The sequence below is a fragment of the Ipomoea nil genome, unplaced genomic scaffold (assembly GCF_001879475.1).
Source record: "Ipomoea nil cultivar Tokyo-kokei standard unplaced genomic scaffold, Asagao_1.1 scaffold2283, whole genome shotgun sequence".
Classification (NCBI taxonomy): Eukaryota; Viridiplantae; Streptophyta; class Magnoliopsida; order Solanales; family Convolvulaceae; genus Ipomoea; species Ipomoea nil.
Window position 1 is genome coordinate 4,673,750 of NW_017618711.1, and position 15,878 is coordinate 4,689,627.

At 34.6% G+C, this 15,878-nt stretch overlaps 2 protein-coding genes across 3 annotated transcripts; one reads left to right on the forward strand and one right to left on the reverse strand.

Moving 5' to 3' along the window:
* LOC109151254 (F-box protein At5g49610-like) lies at window positions 1-1,290 on the forward strand. The gene is made up of 2 exons (XM_019299175.1): window positions 1-614; window positions 739-1,290. The coding sequence occupies exons 1-2, from the start codon at window positions 133-135 to the stop codon at window positions 1,286-1,288; spliced, it is 1,032 nt and encodes a 343-aa protein (XP_019154720.1). The 5' UTR covers window positions 1-132; the 3' UTR covers window positions 1,289-1,290.
* Window positions 1,291-4,388: 3,098 nt separating this feature from the next.
* LOC109151388 lies at window positions 4,389-6,071 on the reverse strand. 2 transcript variants are annotated; one of them, XM_019299396.1, is made up of 2 exons: window positions 5,728-6,071; window positions 4,389-5,686 (listed from the first exon to the last, which is right to left on the reverse strand). In XM_019299396.1, exon 2 carries the CDS (start codon window positions 5,646-5,648, stop codon window positions 4,482-4,484), a length of 1,167 nt encoding a protein of 388 aa, XP_019154941.1. In that variant the 5' UTR covers window positions 5,649-5,686; window positions 5,728-6,071; the 3' UTR covers window positions 4,389-4,481. The 2 variants fall into 2 exon arrangements, with proteins under 2 accessions (XP_019154941.1, XP_019154942.1); XM_019299397.1 differs by having other exon boundaries at window positions 4,389-5,668; window positions 5,723-6,071.
* Between the last annotated feature and the right edge of the window lie 9,807 nt (window positions 6,072-15,878).

The following is a 15,878-nucleotide window of genomic DNA, read 5'->3' on the forward strand; positions in this document are numbered from 1 at the left end:
GCAACTTTTGTTCCCACTGAAATTGCAATTTTTTTTCCTACCCTAACATCATAACCTCAAATTCCTGTCTTGTTCTTAATCTGATACATCAACAACACTCCTTTTACAACCATATACCACTTTTGTGTCTCAATGGATATGGGTTCTGAGTTTCATCTCAATCAAGAAATTCTTTTCGAGATTTTGAGTCGAGCAACGTTAGAAACACTAGATACATTCAAAGTGGTTAGTAAGGAGTCAAAAGAGTTGGTTGAGGAATCGTGGTTCATTAGAAATTACGCTGAAAAAACAAAGAATTTCATAGGGTATATTGTTGAAAAACTTGAACCCCATAGATGTTCTTACACCTTTGTATCCATCAATCCATCCTTGGGGGTTCCAGGTATTTCTATGGAGTGTTTTTGCGGGATGACAATTTTGGCATCTTCTGAACAAGGAATCTTGTGCTGTCGAAAGTATGAAGATAGATCCCATCATTATTATGTTTGTAAGCCAAGCACTAGGCAATGTGTTGAGTTGCCTACCCCAAGAGGACGAGCCATATTCCCGAACTGGTTTGGTTTGACAGTTCTTAAATCTAATCCCCTTCAGTACAAAATAATTAGATTGTCAAGGTGAGTTTTTTAAATTCTTTAGAATCTTATTAAACTATAAATTATATACAATTTATTATTATATGTATTGAGATATAATTCTAATAATGCTAAACTAATTATTTTATAATTTTACAATTTTTAGGCAATCCGGGAAAACAGGTTTCATATGCCAGATTTTCGATTCAAAATTCTGGACATGGAGACAATCGGAAAACATCATAATGGAAGGCTGCAGTGTTTTTTCCTTTCAACCAAGTGTTTGTATAGGCGGCATACTCTATTTGCTAACAGATCGCAAAACAGTTTGGGCTTTCGACTCTGCAACCGAAACTCACTCAGAGTTTCTAGGACCAATAACGACAACCGAAGACAACAGAAGCTGCTGCTGTGAAGCAATCGTTGAGTACAATGGAAAGCTAGGATTTACATCCGTGTACAAATGGGAAGAATTGCGTCTTTGGGTGCTAGAAGACTACAGGTGGGAGATAAAGAAAGTAGTGGAAATTGATAAGAAGAATAGGAGGTTGATAGGGTGCAGTCTTGCGGACATGGCACTGATGATAGGGTATGGTCATCAAGTGAGCGGTTCCTATTCTCATCAGACTATTTTCCCGTTTAGGTCAGATTGGGAGCCGGTGGATTTGGAGGATGGATGCATGCTGGGTGGTTTGGAAGAGATGTTCACTAGTTAGCTTCTGATGTCTTTGGATATGCAATGTCGTTATATTTTTGTGTATTTTTGTACCTCATCTACTGCATTTAAATTTTATTATGTTTCAAAATCATTTTTGGAAACCTTTTAAAGGCTTGTGGTTTTGGTAGATGGGTTTTTAATTTAAGTATCCTAATTGTTATAGCATTATGTGATTATTATGCCTATTTAATTTGTTGCAATGTTGAAGTTTTCCAATATCATCATAATAACAAAAGTACAAAAAAGTTCATAGGCCTACTATAATTGACTGGCTTAAATTAATAATGTCAATAGAACACTCTCACTAACAGTTAAACGTGTAATTTTGTGGTTACCCAATAACAATCTAACCAACTTGATAAGGTTGCCCAAGATAATTCCTTTTTACCAACTACAGATGGATAATCTCAAAGTCTTGATAATTTTATGTACAAAATTGTTTTATGTCAAGGCTGCTACTTTTTCCTTAAATTCCTCATTCCTCAACCACGTAGGAAAAAGACTATAATATGACAAAAATTACATGTATTGACAGAAATAGGACAAATTTAAAAGCTGGACAAAAATGGGAAAAAAATATTTAGGACAAAAATGGGAAAAAAAGCTTTTGGGTAATTTATATCGTGAATCCTGGTCTAATACACAAAATTTGACTTCATAAGGTATAGAATTCATATTCATAATACACATACACATAAACACGATATAATAAACATGAATTATGTGCATTATGAACATGAATTCTATGTATTATGTTAAGTGTTTATGTGTATTATACAAAATTCATGTTCATAATATACAAAATTCATATTCATTATATCGTGTTTATGTATATGTGTATTATGAACATGAATTCTGTGCATTATAAACATGAATTATGTGTATTGGATCAGGATACACAGTGCAAACCCTGATCCACGGTATAAAAATTGTGACTTTTGAGGGAAGACTACACTAAATTCTAGGAGGACTTGCCAGGGTCATGGTTGCTTTAGTAATCTCATTAAAGATATAACTTAGGAATAAAGGTCAAATAAACCACTCAACTACTCAACTGCACACACAAATACAATTAGGCCATTGAACTAAAAAAGAATGCAATTGAGCCATTGAACAACACAAAAATATGCAATTTAGCCCAAAATGACTTGTTTACATGTTGTAGCAAGTTACCCATTTTTTAATTAAATTTTAAAAATAATTTTTAATAATTAATTAATTAAAATTAAAAAAAAAACAGAAACAGAAACAGAAACAGCTGGCCGAAGACGAATCGTCTCCGGCCGACTTCGTCTCCATGGCCGAGACGAACCTCCGTCTCCAGCCATGGAGACAAAGACCTTCGTCTCCATAGCCGGAGACGAAGGTCTTCGTCTTCGGCCATGGAGACGACGTCCTTCGTCTCCATGGCCAGGAGATGAAGGTTTCGTCTCCTGGCCATGGGGACGAAGGGGACATTCGTCTCCGGCTATGGAGACGGAGGTTCGTCTCCGGCCATGGAGACGAAGCCGGCCGATTTGTCTCCGGCCGGCTGTTTCTGTTTTTTTTTTTTTTTTTTTTTTAAATTAATTATTTATTAAAAATTAAAAATTATTTTTAAAAATTAATTAAAAAATAGGTAACTTGCTACAACAGGTAAACAAGTCATTTTGGGATAAATTGCATGTTTTTGTGTTGTTCAATGGCTCAGTTGCATTCTTTTTTAGTTCAATGGCCTAATTGCAATTGTGTGTGCAATTGAGTGGCCTATTTGACCCTTAAAAAGCAGAAAATGGAACACGGAGGTGTTTTTGCAACATTTTCAAACATTAATGAGGTTTTAGATGAAGAAGAAACCATTTGGTTCCAGAAAGTTAGAATGTGTTGGATTAAGAATGGTGATAGAAACACTCAGTTCTATCACAATTCAGACATAATTAGAAGAAATAAGAGTCGGATTCGCTTGCTTAAAATTCAAGGGAATTGGTCCTCAGACTCATCTCTTTTAACCAATCACGTAACTGATTTTTAACTAGAAAAAAAAAAAAAAAAAAAAAAAAAAAAAAACCATGCACTAAGACAAAACACACGGATCCAATGAAAGAAAAAGAAGAAGAAGAAGAAGCAGTCCAAATTCGAAGAAAGGTAAGAAGGTCAACAATTGTGTGTAGAAGACCAGAAGCAGTCCAAATTCCAAATTGGAAAAAATTTCATGTAATGCAGGCATGAATTAACCCGACGACTCAGTTGGTCATAAGGGTAAAATTTGGAAAGAATGACCAGAGATCGAAGACTAAGCACCTTATGCTCAATTGACACCTCTGTCCCTCACCTTGAGGGAGGGTCATAGGATTGAGCCCCGGCGGTGAGATATTGACATTTGACATTCCACTTATGAAAAAATCCAAATTCTTGAGAAAATAGCCATTTTTGAACAGAAATTTGAATTTTCAATCATTCATATATAACAAAACCCTTCTAGAATAAATCAACTAAAAGTCACATTAAATGGTGTGAGTAGCAATGTCATACCATGCATCCAGAAGTATTGAAATTAGACTATATAAAACAAATTATACTTCTTGACCACAAAACTTAGTCATTTTCAGATTATGTCACGAGTTGAAATCCTCACCCCCTTAGCTAGAGCTGATCAGCTATGGGTAATCTAGGCTACTTTCCTTCCTTATGGTCCTTTGCTAGCTAGGCTACAAGAAGAAAAGGCCCTCCTATATTCCCCTTCAATTTCTAACGATTGGACAACTAAACTCCCGGGAACCCAATGAATGGAAACCGCATCATAAACACACTAGTCGGGGAGAATGGCAAGTTCAGAATAGCATATAAAGGAACATAAAAGGAGTGAAGAATTCCGGGTAGACTTACCAGAACGAAGCCCTTGATTCAGATTGGCCTCAATGAACATAGACGATCAAATGCTGGAGAACTGATTTTGATTACCAGAGGACCACAACATATACACAAACACAAGTTTCTACTACTAAAACTCATAAACATATATTAAATGCTGCAAAGAGATATGAACAGAGCATCACAAAATTAAAAAAAGAAAAAGGTTCTGTAACATGTATGAATCAAGCAAAATGTGCATACCGGCATGCTGAAAAAAAAAACTTGATTATATTATATACTCACAATACAGGTATATCATATATAGCAAAAGGAAAAAAGCGGGCAAAAATGATAACATATCATTGGTGACTTGTTTGTCCCATGGAGTCGAACCCCTCAACCCGGCATCGAACAATCGTGTGGAACGCTTCCCTTACTTGACGCTCCAACGGGTCAAGCTGCTCCTTAAGTGTATCACACACTACTTTAAGCTCGTCCACTCTCTCCTTCACTTCCTTCTCCTGTTCCTCAGACAACGGGAATTGGACCGAATCGGTCAATTCATTGAGGTATCGAGCGCATTTCTCAATCCCATGAATCTCCTTCAACAACCCGCAAGAATTCTTCCGCTCCTTCCTCTTAGACTCCTCGAGAATCCTGTCGTGGAGCGAGAGGAGCGGGGCAGCCCAGAGGAAGTGATTAGCCACAAAGAAATGGGTGTGGAGGGAGCGGTCTTGGCAGGGAATGGCGGCCACGAGAGCCCACATTACGAAATACAGCACATAGCTCATGGTGAAAACGACCAGAGCGAATCCATTCGAGGCCACGATTTCGCTACTCCTAGGAGGAACTAAGTTCTGGGAATTGGCCATGGCTTGGAGCTGCCTAGCAGCAGACCAATTCTGGGAAACACTCCACGAGAGTGATCGAAATTGGGCCATGGACCTTTGGTCCTTCTGGGCATTGTTTCGCCCGAAAGAACGGTTCCTATGTGAAGCAGCAGCCAAATTATAGGCCTTATTGGCACTACTATTATTGTTATTATCAAGCATACATATTGCTAAATCAATCAAAGCCTTCTTTGCACGGCGAAATTGGGCTTCCCCAAGGCTCCTTTGGCTCTGATTATCCAGGGCACATACCACAATCTCTAGAAGCTTTTGCCACTGCCTAATCCGCTCGATTCCGTCGCGAATCACATTGAACACGTCCAAACCCTTCACGCTCTTTTCAAAATACTCGGAAACGTATCTCTCCATTGGGGGTTTTTTCAAGAATGCTTTGTTGTTCAACAGAATAGACTTGAACTCGTCCTGGCAACATAGGAAAACATTTAGGACTTTGAGAATCCAAGGAATGGTGAGAAGCTCGTCGTCGTCGGCGGCCGACAAGTCCTCCAAACGCTCCGCCACGTGCTCATCGAAAGCTTCCTGCGCAGTCTCCATTGACTGGGCTTGATTGCCGCCACGTGTGCTCGGAACCAGAAGGGGGGAAACTGAGAATCCTTGGTATTCTGTAGCGGGCATTTCTTGGAATTATTACATGAATGGAAGAAAGAGCCAAACTTCCCAAGCCCAAGTCCAAGAAACCTCGTTTTCAGAAGATCAAACCAAAATCTACTCAAATTTTGTGGGAAAGCAAGGGAAGATGACAAATCCCTACAACCCCATAGCACTAAAGAGCTGAATTTGAGTCGGGAGCTCTGTGATGGGTCAAATGAAATTTGGGGTTGAAAGATTTTGTCGACCAGAAGACCTATAATGTGATCAAGAAAACGGTGGAGATGAAGGAAATTCAAGAACCCCTTCAAATTCAGATATTCCCCAACGCAACCCGAATTTCTGAAATCCGATATTCAAGAAAACCCACAATTTCTCTCAAGAATGGTAGGCTAGAAAATGAAGAGAGAGAGAGGCAGATGACGACGGCTTGGAGTTGGAGGGGCAATGGAGACGAGGGTGTGGCTTTATGGGTTCGTTTGGACCGCGTAGGCGCGTAATACGGTTTGTTGAATAAAAAGCAAACAACAAAACAAAAAATGTCATCATTATGCCCTACTCATAAGTTATATAACTATACTTTTTATTTCCCAAATTTCATCTCTAATTTTTATACTTTGTTAATTAAGGAAGAGTACACCTTTTTTTTTTTTTTTTGTTTTTTTGGGATAAAGTACAAATAAGCCGCTGAACTATTTATGAAACACCAATTAAGCCATCGAACTCAAATAACCATTAAATAAGCCATTGAACCCGAAAAAAAAAAGAGCAAATAAGTCATTGAACCTTGAAAAAAAGAGCAATTAACATTTTTTATAGGTTAACTCCAAGTTTTTGTTGATTGGATTGCCAAATGTTTATTTTATTTACGTTTATTATTTTTTTATTAATATTATCCACTTGGATAGTATTATATTTTAAAATAATTATAATCAAAATAGTTTTATCTTGTCGAGATTTGATTTGTTTATTTATTATTATTTTTTCACTAGATCTTTTGTTTAAAAAAATAATAATAAATAAATAAATTAGATCTAGACAAGACAAAACTACTTTGATTATAATTACTTTAAAATATATTACTATGTAGATGGATTATAATAATAAAAAAACGTAAATAAAATAAACATTTGGCAATCCAGTCAGTAAAAACCTGGAGTTAACCTGTTAATTGTTCTTTTTTTTTTTTCGGGTTCAATGGCTTATTTGGAGGTTATTTGAGTTTGATGGCTTAATTGCTTTTTCCCAAATAGTTTAGTGGCTTATTTGTACTTTATCCCTTTTTTTTTATTACAAGAGAAGGGGATACTCAAACTACTAATCGCTTCGACTGAAGCTCGAACCTATCACCTCTCACTTAGGAGAGCAATCGAATTAAAGGAAGAATACACCTTTAACCAATCAATCAATTGTTTTTTGTATTAAAATATAAAATTTACCTTTTAATAATTCAAATATGATTCATGAATGCAATGTAGCAGGATTAATTTACTAATACCCTCTCTCAAGGTTGCAAAAAACATTAGGCACCCCCTAGACGCTCGGGCCGGTTTTTTTTATTTTTTTATTTTTTTTTTAAATAAAAAATAAAATTTCAACTAAAAATTTTAAAATTCAATAGTAAAACATAAGATTTTTTAGTTTTTTCTTACAAATTATTTACGTAAGTGGTTGTAAAATCCTTTAGAATATTGTTGAAACTATCTAAACACATAAAAAAAAATTAAAATTAAGAGCAAAAGAAGCATTTTTTGGAGAAATTAGAGGGTCAAACCGCCTTTGTCCAAAACGGACAACCGAGTCAAAAGTTATGTATTGCCAAAGTTTCTACACTTTTCAACACAAAAAAAAAAGTCGGCCGGTTCAGCCGCCTAGGCGGCCACCTAGCCACCCGCCCGCGGAGGAGGCCGATTCCGGCCGAATCGTCCGCGGCCGGGCGGCGCCTAGGCGCGATTTTTGCAACACTGCCCTCTCTGCTTTACACAAAAAAAAAAAAAAAAAAAAAAAAAAAAAACCCCTCTCGGCTAAGTTTATCATCGGATTTCATAGTGCACACTCTTAGGGGGTGTTTGGTTCAGGTTATATAACATAACAAATGGTATGTGACATTTCAAAGTTTACCTTCTTATATTTGGTTCATATTATCTTAGGGAATATAACATACCCAAGGAATAGAATACTCCCTCCACATAGGATTTTGAAGGGAATGTGATTCTCTTCCCTTTCTTAGGTTATATAAGATAACCTTGGATATTTATAAATTTTGGCATTTTAATTCTAATTATTTAAAAATATATATGTATGTTAGCATATTATTATTATTATTATTATTATTATTATTATTATTATTATTATTATTATTATTATTTATTATTATTATTATTATTATTATTATTATTATTATTATTATTATTATTATTATTATTATTATTATTTATTATTATTATTATTATTATTATTATTATTATTATTATTATTATTATTATTATTATTATTATTATTATTATTATTATTATTATTATTATTATTATTATTATTATTATTATTATTATTATTATTATTATTATTATTATTTATTATTATTATTATTATTATTATTATTATTATTATTATTATTATTATTATTATTATTATTATTATTATTATTATTATTATTATTATTATTATTATTATTATTATTATTATTATATTATTATTATTATTATTATTATTATTATTATTATTATTATTATTATTATTATTATTATTATTATTATTATTATTATTATTATTATTATTATTATTATTATTATTATTATTATTATTATTATTATTATTATTATTATTATTATTATTATTATTATTATTATTATTATTATTATTATTATTGTTATTATTATTATTGTTATTATTATTGTTATTGTTATTATTATTGTTATTATTATTGTTATTATTATTGTTATTATTATTATTATTATTATTATTATTATTATTATTATTATTATTATTATGATTATTATTATGATTATGATTATGATTATGATTATGATTATGATTATGATTATGATTATGATTATTATTATTATTATTATTATTATTATTATTATTATTATTATTATTATTATTATTATTATTATTATTATTATTATTATTATTATTATTATTATGATTATGATTATGATTATGATTATGATTATGATTATGATTATGATTATGATTATGATTATGATTATTATTATTATTATTATTATTATTATTATTATTATTATTATTATTATTATTATTATTATTATTATTATTATTATTATTATTATTATTATTATTATTATTATTATTATTATTATTATTATTATTATTATTATTATTATTATTATTTTATTATTATTATTATTATTATTATTATTATTATTATTATTATATAAAGATAACCCTAAACCAAACATGATTATATTACATACCTCAATTTTAATCAGAATCTTACATTCCCAGTAATCTAACATTCTCAGCAATCTTACATTCCCTAAAGTAATCTAACATTTCGTGAACCAAACGGCCCCTTAAGTCTTTAGTAATTATATTTATATTATTCTTTTCATCCATAACTTTAAAACAATGGAATAAAAAATGAGGAAGATAAATCTTTTTTATAAAAAAAAAATTGTTGTCCATGCATTAAATATGTAAATTTAATATATATACAATGTGTGTATATTTATATATTATGTATTTTATATATTTATTTATTTTTATGTTAATTAATTAATTAATTATTTATTTATATTTCAATACTTATTTACTGTACTAAATAAAGAGACTCGTTATACTTAAACTCATTACTATTATTAAGTATTTGATTCTAATTAATATTTCGATTCCAATACTTGAACCAAATATTCTATGTTTTCTTTCTCTTCCTTTATTAACTAACCTCTTTGACCTAATTGATAAATTAACCCAGAGACTTTAGGCATGACTAATGAAGTAATGACGACATAAAACTCCAAAAAAATCTTATGATGTACAGAAACTCGTGATAGTTTTTAAATATATCCTCCCAATCAACTTTCAAAATTTTCAAAAAAAAAAAAAAAAAAAAATGTTTCTCCATTTCCAACTACCATACCCTTTTAAGGAAAATCTTCTTTATTTTCGATAGGAACAGATAGTACAATATAGCTGATAGTGGTAACGTACCAAAATCTTGAGAAAGAATGAAATAAATGTAAAATATTTACAAATAAAAATTATAAATATTATTTATTGTGAACATTATGAACATTGATTGTGTAACGGTTGAAAATTTATATTTATCATTATTATTTTTCGTTAAAAATGTATGTTATCTATATTGTTATCATATGTATTGATCATTGGTTTTTTGAAAATCATATTCTTCTTCTTCTCCATTATCTTATCTCTTTGTTTTCTGTATGTTCTTCATTATTTTACAACACGTTATCAGTATAAGTGTTCTACTCTATATTCTCGTTGAGCATTTATCTCGGTCTTAGGCTCCTAGCAGGAACTTCAATTCGTCGTCCATGGCTGAACAGATGGAGAAAGAACCAGTGTTCGGATCGGAGCTGAGGATTGTGGCTTCTGAGATTGGCCACTGCAATTTCATTTCATTTTAAATGCTTTCACGAGATTTATTAATACTTATGAATGTGGCACATTATGTACACTTCCTATCAGAACTGCAAATCAAGCATGGGCTTGTATCATATCTAGGTTTACGTCCAGGTACTGAACCGGTTGTTTATCGCTCAAAAAAATGTTAGTCTTTCATGTCGTTAAATTATATTTATATTTAACGTGTGATATTAGAACCATGTTACCTATACGGCTATACCCAGCTGATTAACTATGTACTCCATATCATTGCCATCATTTCTTTGAATTTGAGAACATATATTTAGTCAAATATTTTTTATGCCAATGTTAATCATTATAAAAGAGTACTTAGCTTGTTGATTTGCTTTTGATGATAACAATTATATGCTATAGGCCATAAATGCTAAAATTTATCTCACAACTTATAAGTAAAACTATAGGATGAATTCTCAACATGGCTTTAATTGTTAGGTTGCATATGCCTTACTAAACATTAACTTGCTCTTGTGATAACAATTAGATGATATTAGCATAAATGTTGTGATAATCTATGTCACACCATATGTTTTAAGTGGAATTATTTTTTGAATATTGAATATGGTTTTACCCAGAAGGCGAATATAATGTCAATAATTTAACATCGAGAAAATTTCAATTTTGATCCACTGACTATTGCACTTGTGTTAATTGCAACACTTGACTTTCAAAAATGTTAATTTAGAACCTTGACTATGCAATTTCTATCAATTTTGGTCACGCCGGCCAAATTACCGGTCAAATCTCACCGGAAAAATTTAATAGGACAACTAATGGGGGTATTTTAGTCATTTTACTCATTTTTTTTCTTTTTTCTCCCATGAGCTCTCCATTTCCGGTGAGCTTCTTCTTCCGTGCAGGTGAATGTCTGATTCAATTAACATAATTCGCTTACACGATGTCTATTAATGGATAAAGGCCTTCCATTTTTCAAAATTATGGTTTGTATCTGACCAAGTCATACCATAATTGGACAAAATAATTTGTTTTCAAATCCCTTAAAAGGTGAAAAGTAAAAGCGAAGATATCACCGGGTAGGGTGCACCGCCCGGTTGGGAAGTTCGTCGAGGGAACAGCGGCGGAGTGCGCGATGGTATGCTGCTGCTGCCCCTGCGCGGTTCTGGACTTCCTGGTGCTCGCATTTTACCGGGTCCCAGTGGGGCTGTGCCGGAAGGCGTGGCGGAGGAGAAAGCAGAAACAGCTTAAGAATGGTAAGACTCGTCCCAGTCCTGATGCAATTTCAGAGGAAGAGGCTGCATTTCTACGTTCTTTGGGTTGGGAGGAAAATGCTGATGAGGGTGGTCTCTTTGTTATAAATTATAATAGCAAACTTTCCTTTGCAGTTCCTGTGAATGGTTATAGTAATGGTAATCTGATTAGCGATGGTTGATAAATTGCGTTTTCTGAACTAGCTCTTTATATTTATAGAATTAGAACCACAACAACCTTATAAATATAACCATCGGAGAAGCTTATCGGAAAAGGAATCTCGCCGGAAATGGAGGGAAGTTCATCGGAGAAGAAAGAATATGAGTAAAATGACTAAAATACCCTCATTATTTGCCCTATTAAAATTTTCCGGTGAGATTTGGCCGGCAATTTGACCGGCGTGACCAAAATTGATAGAAATTGCATAGTCAAAGGTACTAAATTATCATTTTTGAAAGTCAAGTGTTGCAATTAAAACAACTCCAATAGTCAGCGGACCAAAATTGAAATTTTCTCATTTAACATCATATAGATAAAGCGGTAAGTTGAATTCTAAGTATAGCTTTGCCCAAAAGGCGAATTCATAGCACTAAATATATGAAAATAACACTAGGACAATTTATGTGACGCTAATGTCAAATTGGCCCTTGATATTAATTCAAAAGTCAATGCTTATTTGTCCAAATTCAAGTCTATTTATGGTGCTAGCTTTTATCATAGAAATTCTTTGGCATGAGTCTTGAACATTTAGGATCTTTAATCTTAGAATTGAAACAAAATGATAATGTCTCGCTTTTGAATATAATTTATGCCTATATGGTAAACTAAGAACACTAATTTTTTCCCGTCACCCATTGGCCTAAGCCCTCTGTTGGTTTTACGGCTATGGGGTAGCCTGACGGCGGGCCGACACTACCCTAAAATGCTAAGTAAAAGTTGAGAGAAAATTGACAGAGTAATTACACTTGCATTGAATTTGGAATCCTTACCATGTGACTACAAGGGGTATTTATACAAGATTTATGGGCCTTGGAAAAGGAAAGAAAAAATAAATTAACAAATTTGAGCTTTATGAACATATACTACATTGTAATAGAGTCAGTAGCATTCAAAAAAAAAAAAAAAAACAAATTTGAGCGTTAGAAAAGCTTCCAAACTGCTAAATGAACTTCCTAATATGAAGAAAGAAAATCCCGCGACAAAACTGCAAAGAATCTCCACCACAATCTTCATTCACCGCCTCTGAGCGCGACACGCGGTCGGGGCCCTTCTGACTGCCTAGTTTGGTCGCTCAACCGGGCTCGCCCACAAAACACATGAACAAGTTGGGACTGAGCTGCTAGAGTCTGCCCATCCTCCCACTAAGCAGTCGAACTGTACACTATAACTGCCTATCGACACATCTAACTAGGTACCTTATCAGGGGGTATCCATCACCAACCCCTCCTTCACTTTCTTGAGATCTAGCCAAGCGACGACTCAAGAAAGTAAACCTTCGCCGAAAGTGGCACCCGGGATCCTAAGTACCAACTACATGCTGGGTCTTTCCTTCCCTTATCAATCTTGCAGTGTAGCTAAAATGAGAGCCGCAGCCAGTCGGGCTAGTGCTGAAATCGCCCTAACTTCCAATGGATCCTGGCTGGTTTCGCGATAGGCGCAATCAATAAAGCGTAATGAATATGCCTCCTCATTTACCGTATCTGCGTAGCCGGCCTCCCCTATAAATACCCCTTCAATTTCACCCTTCTCTTTTTTCACTTTGGCTTCCAAGCTTCCCGGCGCTTCTTTCTTCCCTCATTCTCTGGTGACCACAGCTTCACCTTCCAAACATCTTCTCTGTTCCAGTTTCCGATCAGTTTTCGACCATCCTTCCAGCCAACTCCCCTTCTTCATCTTATCTAAGGTTAGTCCCTTCTTCCTTTACTTCAATGTCTTCTTCTCAAACTCCTACCTCTTCTTCTTCTCGTTGTCAAGGCATTACGTCCAACTCGCCAGCCACCACTTCCTAGTTGGCGAACGCGCCGGGACCCACCTCCGCTGTCACTGTCGAACTTCCGCTTGAAAGGGAACCAGGTCGCTTTGAGGACCTGGACTGGCCGGTAGACCGTCACTCCACCCTTTCCAATACTTATTACCATCACGTCCATTGGCTACTCGGCCCAGCGGCGAAAACCCGTGAAGTTGGTAACTGACTGGTTACCGACCCCCCCGGAGGGCGATTTTGTGGGCATGCATTACCAGTCGGTACGCTGCGACTTTCGAGTGCCTGTCGACCCCTTTCATTCTCTCATCCTCCGCTACTATGCCTTAGTTCCTGGTCAGCTTGTACCCAACTCCTACCGCCTTCTTGTCAATTTCCTCACCTATTTCCACCACCTCGAGGAGGAGGTCTCCCTTATTCTCTTCCACCAATTCAATTCTTTCGACTGTCGGTAGTCGGCTTAGCCGCTCCCAGCTATGTACAAAATCGTGCCCGGGACGACCGCTGATTCCTAGACAAGCTTGAGCCCTCCAACAAGGGCTGGAATGAAGAGTTTTTTTGGTCTGACCAGCCACGCTGCATGCGGACTAGTAGTCGTCGTATTACCGCATGCAGAAGAGGCTGCAGTGCCCAGATGCCATGGCGGAGCTAGTCAAGAGGATTATCGAGAGGGACTTGATCTCTGCCAGGAGCTGGTCCCGACTGCGCGTCATGCAGAGGGCGAACATTCTGCCTGCCGGCGCAACCAACACAGGTTTGAATCCCGTTCACCCCTGACTGATTACCCATTGGTTGGTGTACTCACATTTTTCTTCTTGCTTACAAGGGTAAATTCCAAATGATTGAATGATTGGACAAGGTGGTATTTCCGAAGAACTTAGAGTCCATCAAGTCGGCTGACGCCGACAAGCTGCTCGAGATCTCCTTATGACTATCTTCTTTTACTTAGACTCATGTGTGCGTTCACTATGTAGATCATGATGTGCCAACTCACCCTCCGCCAATGTCAAAAAGTCATTTTATCCGAGCTGGAAGTTCTTCACATTGCACTCCAGTAGTATTACATGAAAAAATTATATTAAGTGTTTTGAGTGTATTAATCTTTGTAAGATATCGGCACCTAGTTTTTTTGTGGAGATTGATCATTGGGTGACTAATGACTCATGACTCATTAATGAAGTCAGCGGCTTCTATTTTTAGTGTTATGCTACTCTGCAAAAAAAAGCTATGTGCTTGAAAGCCATAATTGAATCACATCATGTTGATTTGTCTGAAGCAAACAAATTGTAAAATATTTGATGATGATGGCTCCTCATAAGTTGAGAAAATAGATTTTAGAGATCATGAATGGTCTCACCATCTATATATACTTCTTTTTGGCATTTAATCTTCCTAATTTTTGTGCAGTGTGTATGTTTGCCCTATCTGATTTTATATGTTACTCATGGTGAATTGTATATACACTCATCATGTTGCGATAATCTTTAAAATTTTAAAGACCCGAATTCTTTTAAATTATGGCATGAGCGATTGGTTACTTTGGGCTACCATAATGAGTCAGATATTTTGTAAATCTTGTTGGACATTGTGTATATGTCAAACAGTAAAATCCCTTATCCACATGAGTATTTTATAAAGCATGTGTGAAGGAGAAATTACTAAATTATCTTTTTTGGGAATATCAAATTTGATATACTACTGTTTTGAATCTAAATCTAACTCACTGCATATCTTGATTATTCCCCCTATACACCTAGTATGTGGTAGAAATAACATTTCCCCATCTGCGTTTTGGAATTAGTATGTAGTCTATATTCATATGTTACCACCATAGCATACTTCTAGGGGCTATAAAAGAAACTAGGTATACATGTTGGTTATAAACCTCTGTCAGTTGCCTAGAAACTTAGAGCCCATGATAGGGGATCAATATATAATTGTGTAAGCTGACTGCATACTTTATGAAGATCGGTTCACGGCATTAGGGTGAGATATGAGCCCAAATTAATGAAATGTCAAGAAATTTCATGAAATGAAAGGATCTGCATTATTTAAATTTGCGTACTAGTTAGACTGAACTGGAAGTTCAGAAGAAAATCAATTTGCAATAGCAAATAATCTGCCAAATATATCAAAGAGTGACTAGGTCTCATATATATTCCCAAAATTGGACCATATATATTTACTGATGCTCCTTCACGCTAGAAGTATGCGAGACCTATTGGTGTAAAAGATAAGAATCCACGGAAAGCTAAGTCTAGTAAAGAAATATTGTCACTCTTGAAATCTCCTAAAGATTTACATCCTGATGACGAAAAACCCTAGTAAACTTATAGGTATACCAATAATCATAATATCTGGGATGCAGAATGACCATATCTGAATATCTTTGGGAAATTACTAGAATCTGGTTGACTTAGATATTGACATGAACATTT

Coding starts and splice junctions, on each gene's coding strand:
- LOC109151388 (XM_019299396.1), bottom strand. CDS start 5,648: ATGCCCGCTACAGAATACCAAGGATTCTCAGTTTCCCCCCTTCTGGTT.
- LOC109151254 (XM_019299175.1), top strand. CDS start 133: ATGGATATGGGTTCTGAGTTTCATCTCAATCAAGAAATTCTTTTCGAG. Junction 615..738: donor AAAATAATTAGATTGTCAAG/GTGAGTTTTTTA, acceptor TACAATTTTTAG/GCAATCCGGGAAAACAGGTT.